At 42.7% G+C, this 23,650-nt stretch overlaps 1 protein-coding gene and 1 long non-coding RNA gene across 4 annotated transcripts; both read right to left on the bottom strand.

The window, feature by feature from the left end:
- Window positions 1-8,410: 8,410 nt before the first annotated feature.
- On the bottom strand, window positions 8,411-9,919 carry LOC123728669 (uncharacterized). Its single transcript, XR_014381305.1, has 3 exons — window positions 9,862-9,919; window positions 9,117-9,250; window positions 8,411-8,498 (listed from the first exon to the last, which is right to left on the bottom strand). It is a non-coding gene; the product is annotated as an uncharacterized LOC123728669 (long non-coding RNA).
- A 7,962-nt stretch (window positions 9,920-17,881) lies between these two features.
- LOC106594400 (ferric reductase 1) lies at window positions 17,882-22,995 on the bottom strand. 3 transcript variants are annotated; one of them, XM_045701528.2, is made up of 5 exons: window positions 22,904-22,995; window positions 22,133-22,355; window positions 21,560-21,693; window positions 20,844-20,941; window positions 17,882-20,188 (listed from the first exon to the last, which is right to left on the bottom strand). In XM_045701528.2, the coding sequence occupies exons 1-5, from the start codon at window positions 22,904-22,906 to the stop codon at window positions 20,164-20,166; spliced, it is 483 nt and encodes a 160-aa protein (XP_045557484.1). In that variant the 5' UTR covers window positions 22,907-22,995; the 3' UTR covers window positions 17,882-20,163. The 3 variants fall into 3 exon arrangements, with proteins under 3 accessions (XP_045557484.1, XP_045557482.1, XP_045557483.1); XM_045701526.2 differs by having other exon boundaries at window positions 17,882-20,106; XM_045701527.2 differs by having other exon boundaries at window positions 17,882-20,106; window positions 22,914-22,991.
- Between the last annotated feature and the right edge of the window lie 655 nt (window positions 22,996-23,650).

The raw sequence follows: 23,650 nt of genomic DNA, 5'->3' as shown, positions 1-23,650 counted from the left end.
GTTGGAGTAGAAGCTGTAGTTGTGGTTGTCGCATTAGAAGCTGTGGTTGTTGGAGTAGAAGCTGTAGTTGTCGCATTAGAAGCTGTGGTTGTTGGAGTAGAAGCTGTGGTTGTAGTTGTCGTATTAGAAGCTGTGGTTGTTGGAGTAGAAGCTGTAGTTGTGGTTGTCGCATTAGAAGCTGTGGTTGTTGGAGTAGAAGCTGTAGTTGTGGTCGTCGCATTAGAAGCTGTGGTTGTTGGAGTAGAAGCTGTAGTTGTGGTTGTCGCATTAGAAGCTGTGGTTGTTGGAGTAGAAGCTGTAGTTGTGGTTGTGGCATTTGAAGCTGTGGTTGTTGGAGTAGAAGCTGTAGTTGTCATATTAGAAGCTGTGGTTGTTGGAGTAGAAGCTGTAGTTGTGGTTGTCGCATTAGAAGCTGTGGTTGTTGGAGTAGAAGCTGTAGTTGTGGTTGTCGCATTAGAAGCTGTGGTTGTTGGAGTAGAAGCTGTAGTTGTGGTTGTCGCATTAGAAGCTGTGGTTGTTTGAGTAGAAGTTGTAGTTGTGGTTGTCGCATTTGAAGCTGTGGTTGTTGGAGTAGAAGCTGTAGTTGTGGTTGTCGTATTAGAAGCTGTGGTTGTTGGAGTAGAAGCTGTAGTTGTCGCATTAGAAGCTGTGGTTGTTGGAGTAGAAGCTGTAGTTGTGGTTGTTGTATTAGAAGCTGTGGTTGTTGGAGTAGAAGCTGTAGTTGTGGTTGTCGTATTAGAAGCTGTGGTTGTTGGAGTAGAAGTTGTAGTTGTGGTTGTCGCATTTGAAGCTGTGGTTGTTGGAGTAGAAGCTGTAGTTGTGGTTGTCGTATTAGAAGCTGTGGTTGTTGGAGTAGAAGTTGTAGATGTGGTTGTTGTATTTGAAGCTGTGATTGTTGGAGTAGAAGCTGTAGTTTTTGCATTAGAAGCTGTGGTTGTTGGAGTAGAAGCTGTGGTTGTGGTTGTCGTATTAGAAGCTGTGCTTGTTGGAGTAGAAGCTGTAGTTGTGGTTGTTGCATTAGAAGCTGTGGTTGTTGGAGTAGAAGCTGTAGTTGTGGTCGTCACATTAGAAGCTGTGGTTGTTGGAGTAGAAGCTGTAGTTGTGGTTGTCGATTTGAAGCTGTGGTTGTTGGAGTAGAAGCTGTAGTTGTCATATTAGAAGCTGTGGTTGTTGGAGTAGAAGCTGTAGTTGTGGTTGTCGCATTAGAAGCTGTGGTTGTTGGAGTAGAAGCTGTAGTTGTCGCATTAGAAGCTGTGGTTGTTGGAGTAGAAGCTGTGGTTGTAGTTGTCGTATTAGAAGCTGTGGTTGTTGGAGTAGAAGCTGTAGTTGTGGTTGTCGCATTAGAAGCTGTGGTTGTTGGAGTAGAAGCTGTAGTTGTGGTCGTCGCATTAGAAGCTGTGGTTGTTGGAGTAGAAGCTGTAGTTGTGGTTGTCGCATTAGAAGCTGTGGTTGTTGGAGTAGAAGCTGTAGTTGTGGTAGTCGCATTTGAAGCTGTGGTTGTTGGAGTAGAAGCTGTAGTTGTCATATTAGAAGCTGTGGTTGTTGGAGTAGAAGCTGTAGTTGTGGTTGTCGCATTAGAAGCTGTGGTTGTTGGAGTAGAAGCTGTAGTTGTGGTTGTCGCATTAGAATCTGTTGTTGTTGGAGTAGAAGCTGTAGTTGTGGTTGTCGCATTTGAAGCTGTGGTTGTTGGAGTACAAGCTGTAGTTGTGGTTGTCGCATTAGAAGCTGTGGTTGTTGGAGTTGAAGCTGTAGTTGTGGTTGTCACATTAGAAGCTGTGGTTGTTGGAGTAGAAGCTGTAGTTGTGGTTGTCGCATTAGAAGCTGTGGTTGTTGGAGTAGAAGCTGTAGTTGTGGTTGTCGCATTTGAATCTGTGTTTGTTGGAGTAGAAGCTGTAGTTGTGGTTGTTGCATTAGAAGATGTGGTTGTTGGAGTAGAAGCTGTAGTTGTGGTTGTCGCATTTGAAGCTGTGGTTGTTGGAGTAGAAGCTGTAGTTGTCATATTAGAAGCTGTGGTTGTTGGAGTAGCAGCTGTAGTTGTGGTTGTCGCATTAGAAGCTGTGGTTGTTGGAGTAGAAGCTGTAGTTGTGGTTGTCGCATTAGAAGCTGTGGTTGTTGGAGTAGAAGTTGTAGTTGTGGTTGTCGCATTTGAAGCTGTGGTTGTTGGAGTAGAAGCTGTAGTTGTGGTTGTCGTATTAGAAGCTGTGGTTGTTGGAGTAGAAGTTGTAGATGTGGTTGTTGTATTTGAAGCTGTGATTGTTGGAGTAGAAGCTGTAGTTGTTGCATTAGAAGCTGTGGTTGTTGGAGTAGAAGCTGTGGTTGTGGTTGTCGTATTAGAAGCTGTGCTTGTTGGAGTAGAAGCTGTAGTTGTGGTTGTTGCATTAGAAGCTGTGGTTGTTGGAGTAGAAGCTGTAGTTGTGGTCGTCACATTAGAAGCTGTGGTTGTTGGAGTAGAAGCTGTAGTTGTGGTTGTCAATTTGAAGCTGTGGTTGTTGGAGTAGAAGCTGTAGTTGTCATATTAGAAGCTGTGGTTGTTGGAGTAGAAGCTGTAGTTGTGGTTGTCGCATTAGAAGCTGTGGTTGTTGGAGTAGAAGCTGTAGTTGTCGCATTAGAAGCTGTGGTTGTTGGAGTAGAAGCTGTAGTTGTGGTCGTCGCATTAGAAGCTGTGGTTGTTGGAGTAGAAGCTGTAGTTGTGGTTGTCGCATTAGAAGCTGTGGTTGTTGGAGTAGAAGCTGTAGTTGTGGTTGTCGCATTTGAAGCTGTGGTTGTTGGAGTAGAAGCTGTAGTTGTCATATTAGAAGCTGTGGTTGTTGGAGTAGAAGCTGTAGTTGTGGTTGTCGCATTAGAAGCTGTGGTTGTTGGAGTAGAAGCTGTAGTTGTCGCATTAGAAGCTGTGGTTGTTGGAGTAGAAGCTGTAGTTGTGGTCGTCGCATTAGAAGCTGTGGTTGTTGGAGTAGAAGCTGTAGTTGTGGTTGTCGCATTAGAAGCTGTGGTTGTTGGAGTAGAAGCTGTAGTTGTGGTTGTCGCATTTGAAGCTGTGGTTGTTGGAGTAGAACCTGTAGTTGTCATATTAGAAGCTGTGGTTGTTGGAGTAGAAGCTGTAGTTGTGGTTGTCGCATTAGAAGCTGTGGTTGTTGGAGTAGAAGCTGTAGTTGTGGTTGTCGCATTAGAAGCTGTGGTTGTTGGAGTAGAAGCTGTAGTTGTGGTTGTCGCATTAGAAGCTGTGGTTGTTGGAGTAGAAGTTGTAGTTGTGGTTGTCGCATTTGAAGCTGTGGTTGTTGGAGTGGAAGCTGTAGTTGTGGTTGTCGTATTAGAAGCTGTGGTTGTTGGAGTAGAAGCTGTAGTTGTCGCATTAGAAGCTGTGGTTGTTGGAGTAGAAGCTGTAGTTGTGGTTGTTGTATTAGAAGCTGCGGTTGTTGGAGTAGAAGCTGTAGTTGTTGTTGTTGCATTAGAATCTGTTGTTGTTGGAGTAGAAGCTGTAGTTGTGGTTGTCGCATTTGAAGCTGTGGTTGTTGGAGTAGAAGCTGTAGTTGTGGTTGTCGCATTAGAAGCTGTGGTTGTTGGAGTAGAAGCTGTAGTTGTGGTTGTCACATTAGAAGCTGTGGTTGTTGGAGTAGAAGCTGTAGTTGTGGTTGTCGCATTAGAAGCTGTGGTTGTTGGAGTAGAAGCTGTAGTTGTGGTTGTCGTTTTTGAATCTGTGTTTGTTGGAGTAGAAGCTGTAGTTGTGGTTGTTGCATTAGAAGATGTGGTTGTTGGAGTAGAAGCTGTAGTTGTGGTTGTCGATTTGAAGCTGTGATGTTGGAGTAGAAGCTGTAGTTGTCATATTAGAAGCTGTGGTTGTTGGAGTAGAAGCTGTAGTTGTGGTTGTCGCATTAGAAGCTGTGGTTGTTGGAGTAGAAGCTGTAGTTGTCGCATTAGAAGCTGTGGTTGTTGGAGTAGAAGCTGTGGTTGTAGTTGTCGTATTAGAAGCTGTGGTTGTTGGAGTAGAAGCTGTAGTTGTGGTTGTCGCATTAGAAGCTGTGGTTGTTGGAGTAGAAGCTGTAGTTGTGGTCGTCGCATTAGAAGCTGTGGTTGTTGGAGTAGAAGCTGTAGTTGTGGTTGTCGCATTAGAAGCTGTGGTTGTTGGAGTAGAAGCTGTAGTTGTGGTTGTCGCATTTGAAGCTGTGGTTGTTGGAGTAGAAGCTGTAGTTGTCATATTAGAAGCTGTGGTTTTTGGAGTAGAAGCTGTAGTTGTGGTTGTCGCATTAGAAGCTGTGGTTGTTGGAGTAGAAGCTGTAGTTGTGGTTGTCGCATTAGAAGCTGTGGTTGTTGGAGTAGAAGCTGTAGTTGTGGTTGTCGCATTTGAAGCTGTGGTTGTTGGAGTAGAAGCTGTAGTTGTCATATTAGAAGCTGTGGTTGTTGGAGTAGAAGCTGTAGTTGTGGTTGTCGCATTAGAAGCTGTGGTTGTTGGAGTAGAAGCTGTAGTTGTCGCATTAGAAGCTGTGGTTGTTGGAGTAGAAGCTGCAGTTGTAGTTGTCGTATTAGAAGCTGTGGTTGTTGGAGTAGAAGCTGTAGTTGTGGTTGTCGCATTAGAAGCTGTGGTTGTTGGAGTAGAAGCTGTAGTTGTGGTCGTCGCATTAGAAGCTGTGGTTGTTGGAGTAGAAGCTGTAGTTGTGGTTGTCGCATTAGAAGCTGTGGTTGTTGGAGTAGAAGCTGTAGTTGTCGCATTAGAAGCTGTGATTGTTGGAGTAGAAGCTGTGGTTGTAGTTGTCGTATTAGAAGCTGTGGTTGTTGGAGTAGAAGCTGTAGTTGTGGTTGTCGCATTAGAAGCTGTGGTTGTTGGAGTAGAAGCTGTAGATGTGGTCGTCGCATTAGAAGCTGTGGTTGTTGGAGTAGAAGCTGTAGTTGTGGTTGTCGCATTAGAATCTGTGGTTGTTGGAGTAGAAGCTGTAGTTGTGGTTGTCGCATTTGAAGCTGTGGTTGTTGGAGTAGAAGCTGTAGTTGTCATATTAGAAGCTGTGGTTGTTGGAGTAGAAGCTGTAGTTGTGGTTGTCGCATTAGAAGCTGTGGTTGTTGGAGTAGAAGCTGTAGTTGTGGTTGTCGCATTAGAAGCTGTGGTTGTTGGAGTAGAAGCTGTAGTTGTCGCATTAGAAGCTGTGGTTGTTGGAGTAGAAGCTGTAGTTGTGGTTGTTGTATTTGAAGCTGTGATTGTTGGAGTAGAAGCTGTAGTTGTCGCATTAGAAGCTGTGGTTGTTGGAGTAGAAGCTGTGGTTGTGGTTGTCGTATTAGAAGCTGTGGTTATTGGAGTAGAAGCTGTAGTTGTGGTTGTCTCATTAGAAGCTGTGGTTGTCGGAGTAGAAGCTGTAGTTGTAGTTGTCGCATTAGAAGCTGTGGTTGTTGGAGTAGAAGCTGCAGTTGTGGTTGTTGCATTAGGAGCTATGGTTGTTGGAGTAGAAGCTGTAGATGTGGTTGTTGTATTTGAAGCTGTGGTTGTTGGAGTAGAAGTTGTAGTTGTGGTTGTATTAGAATCTGTGGTGGTTGGAGTAGAAGCTGTAGATGTGGTTGTTGTATTTGAAGCTGTGGTTGTTGGAGTAGGAGCTGTGGTTGGAGCACTTGTAGTGTTGCCAACTGAGGACAGTCGGTTTATTGTCATGCTAGGCACTGCAATCCAAAATACACTGGAGGTCTGCATAAATGTTGTCCTTGAAGAGGAAGACAGATAATAGTACCAATATTAGACTGCACAAGTATCCTACACATATGGTTGTTGTATTTGAAGCTGTGGTTGTTGGAGTAGGAGCTGTGGTTGGAGCACTTGTAGTGTTGCCAACTGAGGACAGTCGGTTTATTGTCATGCTAGGCACTGCAATCCAAAATACACTGGAGGTCTGCATAAATGTTGTCCTTGAAGAGGAAGACAGATAATAGTACCAATATTAGACTGCACAAGTATCCTACACATATGGTTGCAACATTTCTGAAACGTTCCCTTGGTTGTAGGATTGTGCTCATTCCCTCCTGATTCTGGAGATCCTCTAACTGGGATTTCTGGAAAAAGTCAGTTTGAGAAAGTTCCTGGAAATGTGTTACCCTGTAAAGCTCTGGCCATAGAGAGGGGTTTTTGTTCTTTATTTTGGTTAGGCCAGGGTGTTACATTGGGTGGGCGTTCTATGTTCATTTTTTTATGTTTTTGTATTTCTTTGTTTTGGGCCGTGTGTGGCTCCCAATCAGGCACAGCTGTAGTTCGTTGTTGCTGATTGGGAGTCACACATAAGGAGCCTGTTTTTCCTTTGGGTTTGGTGGGGGATTGTTTCTGTTTAGTGTCTTGCACCTGACAGCACTGTTTGGCTGTCGGTTTTCTTGTTTTGTTGTATAGTGTTCTTACGTTTATTAAAACTCAAGATGAACACTAACTCCGCTGCACCTTGGTCTACTCTTTCCACAGACAGCCGTTACAGAATCCCCCACCAACAACGGACCAAGCAGCGGAGGAAGGCGAAGCACAAGGAGCGACGGAATAATAATATGGACTATCGGGAGTCGTGGACCTGGGAGGAGATCAGAGCCAGAGTGGGCCCATGGAAGAAGGCAAAGGAGGACCGGGAAGATTACAGTGGAACGCCGATAGCGTTCCAACCGGAGAGGCACCCCCAATACATTTTTTTGGGGGGGCACATGGACAGATCGGCGGATCCGAGGATGGAACCAGAGCCAGTCGGGGTAAAATTGGTGGGGAGCGAAGCAGAGACTGGAGTTGATGGGTAAATTGGAGGAGAAGAATATGAGAGAGCTATTGTGTTGGTGTATTAGGCACGGCATTCGCCCTGCAGAACGTGTCCTAGAAATAATGTCACCTGAGTTAGTACTTCAAACTTGTCGTAAGGTGCGTGCTAGCCGTCTGGTAAAGACAGTACCAGGCCCACGCACCAGGCCTCCAGTGCGTCAGCCCAGTCCTACTCGTCCTCTTCCTGCTCCTCGCACTAGCTCTGAGGTGCGTGTATCCAAACTGGCACTTCCAGCACCACGCATCAGGCTTCCAGTGCGGCAGCCCAGTCCAACTCAGCCTGTTCCCGCTCCCCGCACTAACCCTGAGGTGCGTGTCCCCGAACTGGCACTTCCAGTACCAGCACCACGCATCAGGCTTCCAGTGCGGCAGCCAAGTCCAACTCAGCCTGTTCCCGCTCCCCGCACTAACCCTGAGGTGCGTGTCCCCGAACTGGCACTTCCAGTACCAGCACCATGCATCAGGCCTCCTGTGGGTCTCTCCAGCCTGGTCTATCCTGTGCCTCCTCCCAGGACCAGGCCTCCTGTGGGTCTCCCCAGCCTGGTGAGTCCAGTGCCTGCGCCCAGAGCCAGGCCTCCTTCATGTCTCCTCAGCCTGGTGAGTCCTGGGCCAGAGCCGCCAGAGCCGCCCGCCAGTCCGGAGCCGCCAGAGCCGCCCGCCAGTCCGGAGCCGCCAGCCTGTCCGGAGCTGCCAGAGCCGCCCGCCTGTCCGGAGCCGCCAGAGCCGCCCGCCTGTCCGGAGCCGCCCGCCAGCCTGGTGAGTCCTGTGCCTGCGCCCAGGGCCAGGCCTCCTTCATGTCTCCCCAGCCTGGTGAATCCTGGGCCAGAGCCGCCCGCCAGCCCGGAGCCGCCAGAGCCGCCCGCCAGCCTGGTGAGTCCTGTGCCTGCGCCCAGGGCCCAGGGCCACGCCTCCTTCATGTCTCCCCAGCCTGGTGAATCCTGGGCCAGAGCCGCCGGAGCCGCCCGCCTGTCCGGAGCCGCCAGAGCCGCCCGCCTGTCCGGAGCCGCCAGAGCCGCCCGCCAGTCCGGAGCCGCCTGAGCCGCCCGCCAGCCGGTCGCCGCCAGAGTCGCCCGCCTGTCCTGTGCTGTCCTGTGCCTGCGCCCAGGGCCAGGCCTCCATGTCTCCCCAGCCTGGTGAATCCTGGACCAGAGCCACCAGAGCCGCCCGCCAGCCTGACAGTACTGTTTGGCTGTCGGTTTTCTTGTTTTGTTGTATAGTGTTCTTACGTTTATTAGAACTCAAGATGAAGACTAACTCCGCTGCACCTTGGTCTACTCTTTCCACAGACAGCCGTTACATACCCAGAGCAAATATTTAGAAGCATAATGCATCAAATTGTTATAAATCTTGTGTGAAAAAACATCCTGCAAATGGATATACACTACTGTAATTGTTTCAATATCCATTACACTTTTGCAAACATTTTGTAAAATATTCCAACAGAAAAATAATGTAAAAAAGAACTGTGTTCTGTGTACTGTAATTTCCCCCAAATTCCCACATTTTCCAGGAAACCTGTTTGTAAGGTTTATGAATTCAGGAGGAAATAAGCAGGAAATCCGGAATCTTCCAAACAGGATTTCTGGAAAACCTGATAATTTGGGAAAGTTACCATCATTTTTCAACTCTAGCAGACTCACTTGACTATGATGTTGCCCAAGGAGGCTGAGGCTGGTGCTGTCCAGGTGACTGTTACTGATGATTTAGGCTGATTGTTGCTTTGACTCACCCCAGAGGCCTAACAGTAAAACAACAGGTAAAGCCTGTCAATAGAGAACAATCACTTTGGTACACAATCATGTAAGGTAAGGCACTGATCATTGCTTATCGGTGGTTCTAGCTATATTACGTAAAGGTAACAAACTCTTGTTTAGGGTTGAATAATTACATTAACTTGCCCAAAATACCCAGGTTTTAAGCAGTAAATCTGGAATCCACCAACTAGGATTTCTGGAAAAGCTTGTAATTTTGGGAAGTTACCGGAATTTTTGCAACCCTAACTCTGTAATTTCATTATCTTTATTCATTATAATCCGGGCCAGGAGTATTTCCTCACTGTGTAGCCTGACCAGTAAAAACTCTCCTATTAGTGGGCTCAAGTCAGTTTCATTTGACATATTGATGAGTCAATATAATCCAAATAGTCAGTGGGTAAATTGGTAACAGAAGACTATGGCCAGAATGTCCTGTGCTGTATGGTAACTAGGGTTGCAAAATTCCAGAAACTCTCCCAAAATGTCCCAGGTTTTCCAGAAATCCCAGTTGGAGGATTTCATGATTCAGGAGGGTATGAGCAGGGTGGGAATCCTCCAACTGGGAAAGTTTCAGGAATTTTACAACCCTAACTGTTACTCACTGCGATCTTATTGCAAGGCACAAGAACGATCCCAGTCCCACTGCCGAGAGAGAACGTTCCCACAGCTGTGTTCTGTCCTTCCTCATGGGCCTCCAGAAGAAACCCCTTATAGGTGAAGGTTCCTGACAGAGTCACTGAGAAAGAGAGAGAGGGAGAAAGGGGGGGAGTGAAATGGAGAGACATTGAAAAAGGGAGAGATGGAGAAAGAAAGAGAAATTGAGTGCTAAAACGCTGGACGACATATCCTTGGACTAAGTCATGATTCCCTGCCTCTTAGCAATCTTATATTGTCACACTAACTGTGCTGGAATATGCTATGTGAAAAGTTTACATCTGAGCAGGGACGGACTGCCAAAGGTCAATTCTGGTAAATGGTCTATCTCAAATAAAATCAAACTTTATTTGTCTCATGCGCCGAGTACAACAAGTGTAAACTTTACCGTGACATGCTTACTTACAAGCCCTTAACCAACAGCGCAGTTCAAGAAGAAGAAAATATTTACTAAGTAGACTAAAAATAAAAATAACAAACAATAACAAAAAGTAACACAATAAGCCCTATTAAAATGTTTATTTACATTTTCTCACAAAAAAAAAAAAAATGCTGGGGCCTCAAGGAATGAAATGGGTTGTGTATTAGAAATGTCCAGACAGATTACTGTTCCCACTCCGTTCCTTCGTCTGAGCCAATACAGCATGGATCGGGTAAGCCTAATAGTGTGTTTCAGCCATCTTGGTGACTCACCTTGGATGGTGTCTCCTGGCTGGTAGGTGGTCTGGTTGACAGTGACAGTGTATGGTGAGGAAGAGCTCTGCCCTGTGCTGCCATGAAAATTACCAGGTAGCATTGAGCCACACTGAGAAGCAACGGAAGATCCTCCCCCACTGAAACCCTCCACTTGTAAAGCAGTCAGAGAGAGGAGAAGGCAGAGAAAACCCACCATTTCTCTGTATAGTAGATCTACATTGTGTGTTGTGTGTGTGTGTGTGTGTGTGTGTGTGTGTGTGTGTGTGTGTGTGTGTGTGTGTGTGTGTGTGTGTGTGTGTGTGTGTGTGTGTGTGTGTGTGTGTGTGGAGAGAGAGAGAGAAAGGGAGAGAGAGAGGAAGTGAGAGATAGAAAGTGAGAGAGAGTGAATGAGAGAGAGAGAGAGAGAGAGAGAGAGAGAGAGAGAGAGAGAGACAGAACAAGAGTTAGGAGAAAGAAAACATAGGATATCTCATGTCATTTGACATGTGACCCAATGAATCCATTTACAAAGACACATCTATAAATCATAATATTTCTAATGAGATTAGAGTGATTTTATAACTACAAACATACAGTATATAAGTAATGAACAGTTGCCCGGGCAGTACAGACAATGGAACTCAAACACCTGTGGAAATATAAACTCTGACCTTTTGTCATTAAGCTCTCTTGTTTAGACATAAAGGTTAACAGTAGTAACAACTATATAACTAGTCATAATTATACTGTAATAATAATTAAGTTTAACTTCTTTGGGACATGGGGGCACTATTGAGTAGCTTGGATGAATAAGGTGCCCAGAGTAAACTGCCTACTACTCAGGCTCAGAAGGTAGGATATGCATATTATTAGTAGATTTGGATAGAAAACACTCTGATGTTTCTAAAACTGTTTGAATGATGTCTGTGAGTATAACAGAACTCATATGGCAGGCAAAAACCTGAGAAAAATCCAACTAGGAAGTGGGCTTTTAGTTTTTTCAAGTGGTTCCCTATCTAACATACGGTGACTTAGGGTTCATTTTGCACTTCCTACAGCTTCCACTAGATGTCAACAGTCTTTAAAACGTTGTTTCAGGCTTCTATCAGTCAGCTATCCCAAAATCAGGCACGAGTTCAATCACGCGCTCTGACGAGAGAGCAACCTGAGTTCCTTTTCGTTTATGAAGTCATTGTTATCGTCCGGTTGGAATATTATGGAAGATTTATGTTAAAAACACCCTAAATATTGATGCTATACATCGTTTGACATGTTTCTACGAATGTAAATATACGTTTTTTTTAACTTTTCGTCTGAAATGAATGCGCGAGCACAGCGCATATGGAGTACTCGACCAAACGCGTGAACAAAAAGGAGGTTTTTGGACGTAAATGATGGACTTCATCGAACAAAACAACATTTATTGTGGACCTGGGATTCCTGGGAGTGCCTTCTGATGAAGATCATCAAAGGTAATGGAATATTTACAATTGTATTTCTGAGATTTGTTGACGGCACAAAATGGCGGTTTCGTTTAGTTTCTGAACGCTGTACTCAGATTATTGCAAAGTGTGTTTTCGGCGTAAAGTTTTTCTGAAATCTGACACAGCGTTTGCATTAAGGAGAAGTTTATCTGTAATTCTTTAAATAACAGTTGTTTATTTTATCCATGTTTATGATGAGTATTTCTGTAAATTGATTTGCTCATTCACCGGAAGTTTTGGGAGGCAAACATTTTCTGAACATCACGCGTCAATGTAAAATGGGGTTTTTGGATATAAATATGAACTTGATCAAACAAAACATACATGTATTGTGTAACATGATGTCCTATGAGTGTCATCTGATGAAGATCGTCAAAGGTTAGTGCTTAATTTTAGCTGTATTTCTGGTTTTTGTGACGCCTCTCCTTGCTTGGAAAATGGCATTTTTTTTTGTCTTGATGCTATCCTAACATAATCTAATGTTTTGCTTTCACCGTAAAGCCTATTTTAAATCGGACAATGTGGTTGGATTAACGAGAAGTGTATCTTTAAAATGGGATATAATAGTTCTATGTTTGATTAATTTGAATTATGAGATTTTTGCTATTTTGAATTTGCCGCCCTACTATTTCACTGGCTGTTGGGAGTGTGTCCCGCAGGTGGGACGCTAGCGTCCCACATACCCTAGAGAAGTTAAATAACAAATCTATAATGTTAACAAATAAAGGTAGGGGAAACCTCCTGTAATGATCTTAATGTAAGAGCATACATGAGCCTCCATGTTAGAAGATATTGAAACAAATATCCAGTCTTGTTCAATAGAACTTCATCCCAAAAAAAGACAAGTATTCAGGTGAATTATTTGGTGCCAAATTATGTATTAGGCTTTTTATTATCTATCCATAGCATGACGTCTTAAACCCTAATTTCTAACGTTACTGAGGACAATTATTATTATTGCTATTAAAACAACAAAAATACATTACAAAGACAATGTGAATGGGTGCTCGCATCAGTGGGTGCTCTGGTCAGTGGGAGCACTCGTCCCCACTTGCCTAAGATGCCGGCATGGCGAAGCCCCCTGCCCAAAGGGATTTTCCAGGGCGGGAAGGACCAAGCCCTGCCTGACACCCAGGCCGGTATGGAAGCGAGCGCACCCATATGTCACGCCTTGATCAGTTTCACCTGTCTTGTGCTTGTCTCCACCCCCCTCAAAGTGTTGCTCGTCTTCCCCATTATCCCTTGTGTATTTATACCTGTGTTTTCTGTCTGTCTGTGCCAGTTCGTCTTGTTTGTTCAAGCTTACCAGCTTTTGTCCTGTCAGCTCCTGTCTTTTCCCAGCCTCTCTTTTTCACGTCCTCCTGGTTTTTAACCCTTGCCTGTCCTGACCCTGTAACTGTCCACCTGACATCTCTCTGCTTGTCCCTGTCTCTGAGCCTGCCTGCCATCCTGTACCTTGCTCCTGCTCTGGATTATCAACCCCTGCCTGCCTTGACCTGTCGTTTGCCTGTCCCAGTGTTACGATAAACATTGTTACTTCCCACCATCTGTACTTGGGTCTTACCTTGATTCCTGATACCATAACCACCACGACCAGCACACACACCTCTCAGACCATGAAACCAAAACGCTAAAAATATATAACTAAACACACAATCTCACCCTGATTGGAGGACCTCAAACATTAACACTGTTCATGTGTCTATGTATTTATTCCAACAGTCATTAATTCCAACCTTCAGACAGTCACAGATCAACCCATCTTTCCCAGTAAATCATCATCCTACCATTTTCTCTTGCAACACTTCCCTCCATTCACTAGTGACAATTATTTGTTAGTGTTATTAACATAGGCCTTTAAAATAGTTAGTAGTAAAAGTAGTTCATGAAAAGATAAACCATGGCTTACCAGGTTGATTTAACTTCAGCTAGACGAGTGTTGAATTGAACTGTTTCAAGGACGTGATATACAACCGAGTGTGAATCAGAGCTTGGCACACAGACACCATATATATCAGGTCCCACGTCATGGTAACAAAAATAAATACCTGTCTTCGTCTACTTATCAAGAACTCCATTTCCTTGTGACATAATGTCCAAAATAAAACTGTATACACTCACTCACTCACTCACTCACTCACTCACTCACTCACTCACTCACTCACTCACTCACTCACTCACTCACTCACTCACTCACTCACTCACTCACTCACTCAAACACACACACACTTGTTTGACATGTTTTTGAGTGACCCTTGGCAAGGTTCCATAGCTGTGACATGACAAATGTTGATGTTAAAATATCACAGTAGATTGTTGTTTATCTAGCAAATGTTTCATGTAGCTGTTTAACCTGTTAGGGCTAGGGGGCAGTATTGACACGGCCGGATAAAAAACGTACCCGATTTAATCTGGTTACTACTCCTGCCCAGTAACTAGAATATGCATATAATTATTGGGTTTGGATAGAAAACACCCCAAAGTTTCTAAAACTGTTTGAATGGTGTCTGTCAGTATAACAGAACTCATATGGCAGGCAAGAACCTGAGAGGATTCTATATGGGAAGTGGCCTGTCTGACAAGTTGTTGTTCTTCTTGTCTCTGTTTATTGAAGACTGAGGATCTTTGCTCTAACGTGACACTTACTACGGCTCCCATAGGCTCTCAGAGCCCGGGAAAAAGCTGAACGATATCGAGGCAGCCTCTGGCTGAAACACATTATCGCTTTTGGCAAGTGGCCGATCAGAGTACATTGGGCTTAAGCGCGTGCCCGAGTTGACCCCATGCTTTATTTTCTTTCGTCTGTTTACCTAAACGCAGATTCCCGGTCGGAATATTATCGCTTTTTTATGAGAAAAATGGCATAAAAATTGATTTTAAACAGCGGTTGACATGCTTCGAAGTACGGTAATGGAATATTTAGAATTTTTTTGTCACGAATTGCGCCATGCTCGTCACCCTTATTTACCCTTTCGGATAGTGTCTTGAACCCACGAACAAAACGCCGCTATTTGGATATAACGATGGATTATTTGGGACCAAACCAACATTTGTTATTGAAGTAGAAGTCCTGGGAGTGCATTCTGACGAAGACAGCAAAGGTAATAACATTTTTCTTATAGTAAATCTGACTTTGGTGAATGCTAAACTTGCTGGGTGTCTAAATAGCTAGCCCTGTGATGCTGGGCTATCTACTGAGAATATTGCAAAATGTGCTTTCACCGAAAAGCTATTTTAAAATCGGACATATCGAGTGCATAGAGGAGTTCTGTATCTATAATTCTTAAAATAATTGTTATGCTTTTTGTGAACGTTTATCGTGAGTAATTTAGTAAATTCACCGGCAGTGTTCGGTGGGAATGCTAGTCACATGCTAGTCACATGCTAATGTAAAAAGCTGTTTTTTTGATATAAATATGAACTTGATTGAACAAAACATGCATGTATTGTATAACATAATGTCCTAGGGTTGTCATCTGATGAAGATCATCAAAGGTTAGTGCTGCATTTAGCTGTGGTTTGGGTTTATGTGACATTATATGCTAGCTTGAAAAATGGGTGTCTGATTATTTCTGGCTGGGTTCTCTGCTGACATAATCTAATGTTTTGCTTTCGTTGTAAAGCCTTTTTGAAATCGGACAGTGTGGTTAGATTAACGAGAGTCTTGTCTTTAAAATGGTGTAAAATAGTCATATGTTTGAAAAATTGAAGTTTTTGCATTTTTGAGGTATTTGAATAACACGCCACGGGATTCAACTGGCTGTTACCTAGCCCATAGAGGTTAAGACATTTAAGTAACAAAGGAGGTCATACAGTAAGGTATTATATATGGATTTCAATGTAGGTCCTGCACTATGAAGCAATAAAAGCTACATTGTTTCCAAATATAGTTTATTTACTTTGACATGCCTTACGCAGGAAGAATTCCAGTCTGACTCTGAATCAAGTCTGGTTGGTTTTACATTTTTATCTAATAGAAGAACCAAGTAAACAACCAAATGATTGGACACTGACACATAGATTCCCTTTGACGTCAAGTCTCTGTTGACACAGCATTGACAAATCATGCAACACATTTGGAAACCCCACAACAAGAAAGCTCTAAGTAAATGTTTCCTCATTATGATTTATATTCAGAATCCAGAAGCAAAGTAACTCTACTCTTGAATTGTATTGCAACAGAATGGTTGTCCTGCTGGTCCAGTTTCAACTGTTCTGCCTGCGGCTAGGTTTCCATGACCTGTTCAGGCAACTGCTGTCTCCACCTCTGAATGCTCGGCTATGAAAAGCCAACTGACATTTACTCCTGAGGTACTGACCTGTTGCACCCTCAAATACCACTGTGATTATTATTTTACCTTGCTGGTCATCTATGAACGTTTGAACATCTTGAAGAACAATCTGGCCTTGAATGGCTGTACTCTTATAATCTCCACCCGGCACAGCCAGAAGAGGACTGTCCACCCCTCAGAGCTTGGTTCCTCTCTAGGTTTCTTCCTAGGTTCCTGCCTTTCTAGGAAGTTTTCCCTAGCCGCCATGCTTCTACATCTGCATTGCTTGCTGTTTGGGGTTTTAGGCTGGGTATCTGTATAGCACTTTGTGACATCTGCTGACATAAAAGGGCTTTATAAATACATTTGATTGATTGATTGAACAGCAAACCTGGTTTCAAAAAACAGATAAATAAACTCCTCTCCCCTATTTGACCTAAATAGTTTGTGTGTATGTATTAGTATTGATATGTAGGCTATGTGGTGGATGAATCAGAATTAGTTGGGTAACATAGATAATTAAGATGTCTTATCTGCATAATATGTTTATGTGATATACTTGTTATTAGAATGTATCCCTTTGAACTTTGGTGTTGGCAGTTGTACTTCTTCCCTCAGCTGGGGCTCAGTCACTTGGGGCCCAGAGAGGGGAGAGGTCAGGCTTGTCTTTGACATGGTGCTATGCAGAATATCAGAAAGGGAAGAGGACAGGAAAGAACATTGTCTTCATATGTGAATGTGCCTTTACCTATTCTTAAGCCATGTGAAGGGATGGTGTGATTAATGGGGAACCAATTACTTGTCTCCAATGTCTGTGCGCAAGTCCCTCCCTCCTCTGGCATTGTGGGGAGGTGTATGGCAGTGTCTGGAACCATTGTATTTCCCCTCTGATGTTGCACTTATCCTGGGATAGTGTATGACCTAGAGGCTCACTCCCCTCAGTGAGCTTGTCCAGGAGAGGGGTCAAGAAGGGATTTTACTTGTGATGGGAGTATCTAGAGTTGACAATTGAGTTATGCCATTGGATGAGTTGATGTTTTTGTGCTATGAAGTACCAGGAACAAGATAAGAACCTCGTCTTAGGGACCAAACTGAACGATAATTTATAGTGAATTCTATCTGGCTACGGGATACTCCTTTCTCAATATAAAGTCTTCCTTTGTGAACTGTTCCTAATATCTGTGGTTTGTTATGTCGACTAGGGGGGTGGATCTTTGCTATAAAAGATCTCAGTAGCCATTGTGTTGTCACTCTCAACGGTTCATTAGAAATAGGGAATCGTTGAAAGTCATTGCTATTGCAAAGCTCTTATTATTAAAGATGTAGTTTAAGTATAACTCTGACTGGTGTGTGAAGTTTGTCTCTCCTCTTTTCGTAATACAGAAATTAACCACCACAGCTACGTGTGCCTTTTGGTGTTCAACCTTCCCAAGTTCTCTCACGTCACCCCGCTCCTCCTCTCTCTCCACTGGCTTCCAGTTGAAGCTCGCATCCGCTGCAAGACCATGGTGCTTGCCTACGGAGCCGTGAGGGGAACGGCACCTCCGTACCTTCAGGCTCTGATCAGTCCCTACACCCAAACGAGGGCACTGCGCTCATCCACCTCTGGCCTGCTGGCCCCCTACCTCTGAGGAAGCACAGTTCCCGCTCAGCCCAGTCAAAACTGTTCGCTGCTCTGGCACCCCTATGGTGGAACAAGCTCCCTCACGACGCCAGGACAGCGGAGTCAATCACCACCATCCGGAGACACCTGAAACCCCACCTCTTTAAGGAATACCTGGGATAGGATAAAGTAATCCTTCTAACCCCCCCCCCCCCCCTGAAAGATTTAGATGCACTATTGTAAAGTGGTTGTTCCACTGGATATCATAAGGTGAATGCACCAATTTGTAAGTCGCTCTGGATAAGAGCGTCTGCTAAATTACTTAAATGTAAATGTAAATTGTTGTCATTCTGTCCTTGAGCTGTTCTTGTTTATTAATGTTTTGTAATATGTCATGTTTCATGTTTTGTATGGACCCAGGAAGAGCAGCTGGTGCTTTTGCAACAGCTAATGAGCATCCTAATGAAATACCAAAAATCAAATACCTTAATAGAAAATGGCTCAAGTCAAAGAGAAAGTCGCCCAGTAAAAATACTACTTGAGAAAAAGTCTAAAAGTATTTGGTTTGAAATATACATAATTATCAAAAGTAAATATATTTGCTAAAATATACTTAGGTATCAAAAGTAAAACAATAAATCATTTAAAATTCCTTATATTAAGCAAACCAGATGGCAAAATTGTCTTTTCTTTTTCTTTATGGATAGACACGTGCACACTCCAACACTCAGATGTTATTTACAAACTAAACATTTGTGTTTAATGGGTCCGCCAGATCAGAGGCAGTAGGGATGACCAGGGATGTTCTCTTGATAAGTGCATGAATTGGACGATTTTCCTGTCCTGCTAAGCATTTGAAATGTGACGAGTATGTATGGAGTAAAAATAACATTATTTTATTGAGGAATTTAGGCTAGTGAAGTAAAAGTAAAAGTTTAGAAAAATATAAATAGTAAAGTACAGATACTCCTAAAAAATATGTAAGTAGTACTTTAAAATAATTGTATTTAAGTACATGGGAATACAATGCTGGTCTATTTTCTTTTATTTTTCAATGTTTTATTCAGCAGTGTTACCCATTCACAATGCAGTGTTTTGTTGTCTATTACACCACCATGAATGAATGACCAATTACCACAATAATGATAGGCCTATGTTTATTCACTGGTATGTTAAGATGTTTTATTAGTATAATATGCTTATGTGAGATACTTGTCATTAGAAAGTGTCCTTTGGACTCTGGTGTCTTTCAGTTGCACGTTTCCCTTAGCTGGGGCTCAGTTACTTGGGGCCCAGAGAGGGGAGAGGTCAGACTTGTTTTTTACATGTCTCTGTTGCTATGCAGAATACCAGCAAGAGAGGAGGACAGAATGAAACATTGTCTTCATGTGAATGTGTCTTTACCTATTCTTAAACCATGTGAAGGGATGGCGTGATTAATGGGGAATCAATTATTTGTCTCCACAATGTCTGTGCGCAGGTCACTCCCCTCAGTGAGCTTGTCCAGGAGTGGGAACAAGAGGTGTGTTACTGAGGATGGGCCTCTATGAGATAGCAATGACAGAGGAGATTTATGGTGTATTTTGATAAGAACGCCTAAAAAGCATTCCAGAGGACATGAGCTAATAGTTCTGTTCAATACCGTACCAGGGAGGGACGGTTCTAGGGAGACCAGACACCAGTCTATATAATGAACACTGTTGACATAGCAGTTGCTGTCTGCTGTGTTTTATAGATATCTGTTCATACAAAACTTAACCTTTGTGAACTGTTAAGTACTTTGTTATATTTGCTGTATTGGATCATGATGATCAGGTTTAAAAACTGCTGTGAAAATTGACTGTTGAATGACAAGAGACCACACCAGCCAATCTGTGTAATTTGCCACTCTTGTCATTAGACTCTATTGCTGAGTTTTGCTTCATGTTGAGAGCGATATCTCCTGTAAGTCATGATGGAATTAGCGCAACACTCAACAATGACTGCTAAATTGAATTAGAATAGTACAAGTATTATATATGTATACTTGTGTCTGAGGACATTACCGTAAGTCTAAGAGGAGTTGGAGCAGTAGTAGTAGTTTGAGTTGTTGACGTATTAGGAGTCATAGTAGTAGAACTAGTAGCAGATGAAGCAGTAGGAGCCATAGTTGTGCTGTTCACAGCTGTTTGGGATGGGTTCACAATTTGATGTTGTAGAGCAGTAGTAGTTGTAGTAGGAGCTGTAGTTGTTGTAGTAGGAGCAGTAGTAGTTGTATTATGAGCTGTAGTTGTTGTAGTAGGAGCTGTAGTTGTTGTATTAGGAGCTGTAGTTGTTGTATTAGGAGCTGTAGTTGTTGTATTAGGAGCTGTAGTTGTTGTATTAGGAGCTGTAGTTGTTGTATGAGGAGCTGTAGTTGTTGTATTAGGAGCTGTAGTTGTTGCAGTAGGAGCTGTAGTTGTAGTAGTAGGAGCTGTAGTTGTTGTATCAGGAGCTGTAGTTGTTGTATTAGGAGCTGTAGTTGTTGTAGTTGTTGTAGTAGGAGCTGTAGTTGTTATATTAGGTGCTGTAGTTGTTATATTATGAGCTGTAGTTGTTGTATCAGGAGCTGTAGTTGTTGTAGAAGGAGCTGTAGTTGTTGTAGTAGGAGCTGTAGTTGTTGTATTAGGAGCTGTAGTTGTTGTAGTGGGAGCTGTAGTTGTTGTATCAGGAGCTGTAGTTGTTGTAGTAGGAGCTGTAGTTGTTGTAGTAGGAGCTGTAGTTGTTGTATTAGGAGCTGTAGTTGTTGTATTAGGAGCTGTAGTTGTTGTATCAGGAGCTGTAGTTGTTGTATTAGGAGCTGTAGTTGTTGTAGTGGGAGCTGTAGTTGTTGTAGTAGGAGCTGTAGTTGTTGTAGTAGGAGCAAGAGTTGGTGTAGTTTGAGTTCCTGTAGTGGTGACAACTGAGGTTTACTGTCTCTCTTGGCACTGCAATCCAAAATACACTATGAAGTCTGCATAAATGTTGACCTTGAAGAGGAAAACAGATAATAGTACCAATGTTAGACTGCACAAAAAAATTACCCATGTTTTTCAAATTCCCATGGTTGTAGGATTCCCAGTGCTCATTCAAACCTGATTCTGCAGATCATCCATTTCTGGAAAACCTGGGTATTTTGGGAACATTTCTGGGATTTTGCAACTCAGGGCAAACATTTAGGGTTATCACTGGGTAAAACTAGTTTAATCAATGTTTTTTCACATAATTTCAACCCCAAATATCTATGTGATGACATTGAATCACCATAGAAAATAGAATGGGTTTGGAGGAAGTCATCAACGTAAGGTCATTTCGACTACTCAACCAACGGTAAATTACATCTAGATGTTGAACTGATGTCTGTGCCGTTGGATCATGCACCAAAATGTTTTTATACTACAAATAGATATATAGTACTGTCATTTTTTTCAATAGGCATTGCACCTCTGCAAACATTTTTGACAAAATATATGTTATTTCAGTTGCGTCCTACAGAAAAATCACGTAAAAAAGAACTGTCGTGTTTGTGATGGCTTTAGCTGAGACTATGGTTGTCAAATTCCAGTAACTTCCAACCAGGATTTCTGGAAAACCTGGGAATTTGGGGAAAGTTACTGTAATTGTTCAACTCTAGTAGACACTCACTTGACTACGATGTTGCCCAAGGAGGCTGAGGCTGGTGCTGTCCAGGTGACTGTTACTGATGATTTAGGCTGATTGTTGCTTTGACTCACCCCAGAGGCCTAACAGTAAAACAACAGGTAAAGCCTATCAATAGAGAACAATCACTTTGGTACACAATCATGTAAGGTAAGGCACTGATCATTGCTTATCGGTGGTTCTAGCTATATTACGTAAAGGTAACAAACTCTTGTTTAGGGTTGAAAAATGACATTAACTTGCCCAAAATACCCAGGTTTTAAGCAGTAAATCTGGAATCCACCAACATGGATTTCTGGAAAAGCTTGTAATTTTGGGAAGTTACCAGAATTTTTGCAACCCTAACTCTGTAATTTCAATATCTTTATTCATTATAATCCGGGCCAGGAGTATTTCCTCACTGTGTAGCCTGACCAGTAAAAACTCTCCTATTATTGGGCTCAAGTCAGTTTCATTTGACATATTGATGAGTCAATATAATCCAAATAGTCAGTGGGTAAATTGGTAACAGAAGACTATGGCCAGAATGTCCTGTGCTGTATGGTAACTAGGGTTGCAAAATTCCAGAAACTCTCCCAAAATGTCCCAGGTTTTCCAGAAATCCCAGTTGGAGGATCTCATGATTCAGGAGGGTATGAGCAGGGTGGGAATCCTCCAACTGGGAAAGTTTCAGGAATTTTACAACCCTAACTGTTACTCACTGCGATCTTATTGCAAGGCACAAGAACGATCCCAGTCCCACTGCCGAGAGAGAACGTTCCCACAGCTGTGTTCTGTCCTTCCTCATGGGCCTCCAGAAGAAACCCCTTATAGGTGAAGGTTCCTGACAGAGTCACTGAGAAAGAGAAAGAGAGAGAGAGAGAGAGAGAGAGAGAGAGAGAGAGAGAGAGAGAGAGAGAGAGAGAGAGAGAGAGAGAGAGAGAGAGAGAGAGAGAGAGAGAGAGAGAGAGAGAGAAATTTAGTGCTGAAACGCTGAATGACATGTCCTTGGACTAAGTCAATCATATATTGTCAGGTCAGCTGTGCTAGAAGATGCTGTGTGAAATTTAACATCTGACTTGGGACTGCCATACCGCAATTCTGGTAAATCTTTAGCCTTGTCTAAATTTTAATTACATTTTTCTTGCAAAAGGAACATTATTTGCAGGGGGCCCCAAGGAATGAAATTGGTTGTGTATTAGAAATTCCCAGGCCCAGTCCATCCCTGCATCTCAGCCAATACAGCATGGATCGGGTAAGCCTAATGGTGTGTTTCAGCCATCTTGGTGACTCACCTTGGATGGTGTCTCCTGGCTGGTAGGTGGTCTGGTTGACAGTGACAGTGTATGGTGATGAAGAGCTCTGCCCTGTGCTGCCATGAAAACTACCAGGTAGCATTGAGCCACACTGAGAAGCAATGGAAGATCCTCCCCCACTGAAACCCTCCACTTGTAAATCAGTCAGAGAGAGGAGAAGGCAGAGAAAACCCACCATTTCTCTGTATAGCAGGTCTACATTCTGTATGTGAGGGAGAGTGAGCGAGAGAGAGAGAGAGTGAGATAGGGAGTGAAAGAGCGAGCGAGAGAGATTATTATATTATCCAAACAAAAACACAGCAAAAGTTTCACATTTTGAGTGAATGTTCTTTCCACATATGAACCAATGCATCCATTTATAAATACACTAATCTCTAAATGATAATATTGCTAATGACATTATAGTCATGTTATAACTACAGACATATATAGGTAATGAACAGTTGCCGGAGCATTACCACAGACAATGGAACACAAACACCTGTGGAAACATCAACTCTGACCTTTTGTCATTAGACAGAAAGTTAAACACTAATAACAACGATATAACTAGTCATGAATGATAATTCAATTGTAATAATAATTATAATTAAATTTAAAAAAATTAAACATAAAAAGTTATGGGGAAACATATCTCCAACATGACATCATAAACCCTAGTTCAGTCCTTACTGAGGACAACGATTTGTTAGTATTAAAAACATAAACGTGAGATATTTAATAGTGAAAGTAAATAATAAAATAACGAACCATGGCTTACCGGGTTGATTTCACTGTTTCAAGGACCTCCTATTCCACCGAGTGTGAATCAAAGCTTGGCAGTCCCACATCATCGTTTACACACACACACACACACACACACACACACACACACACACACACACACACACACACACACACACACACACACACACACACACACACACACACACACTTGCTTGACATGTTTTTGAGTGTACCATGGCAAGGTTCCATAGCTGTGACAAGACAATAAATGTTCATGTTAAACTGTTACAGTAGATTGACTTCAGAAACTTCAATTTTAAATTGTTGCAGTAGATAATTGTTTGTCTAACATAATGTTAATTTAGTTGTTTTAATAATTATAGGTAATATAGGGGGGCTACAGTAAAGTATGTGCCATGCTATGTTGTTGTCTTAAGTCTCTCTTTATGTAGTGTTGTGTTGTCTCTCTTGTCGTGATGTGTGTTTTGTCCTATATTTGTATTTATTTAATTTTCATTTTTAATCCCAGCCCCCTCCCTGCAGGAGGCCTTTTGCCTTTTGATAGGCCATCATTGTAAATACGAATTTGTTCTTAACTGACTTGCCTAGTGAAATAAAGGTTAAAAAAAAATATATCAAAAAATGTTAAGTATTATATATGGATCATAAGTCATGAACTATGAAGCATTAAAAGCTACATTATTTCCACATATCTTCAGCTATGTAACTATTTGTTTACATTCAACATGCCTTACGCAGGAAGAATTCCAG

Source organism: Salmo salar, chromosome 18, assembly GCF_965601325.2.
Source record: "Salmo salar chromosome 18, fSalSal1, whole genome shotgun sequence".
Lineage (NCBI taxonomy): Eukaryota > Metazoa > Chordata > Actinopteri > Salmoniformes > Salmonidae > Salmo > Salmo salar.
The sequence above is the reverse complement of the archived record's forward strand: the minus strand, read 5'-3'. Positions and strand labels throughout refer to the sequence as shown.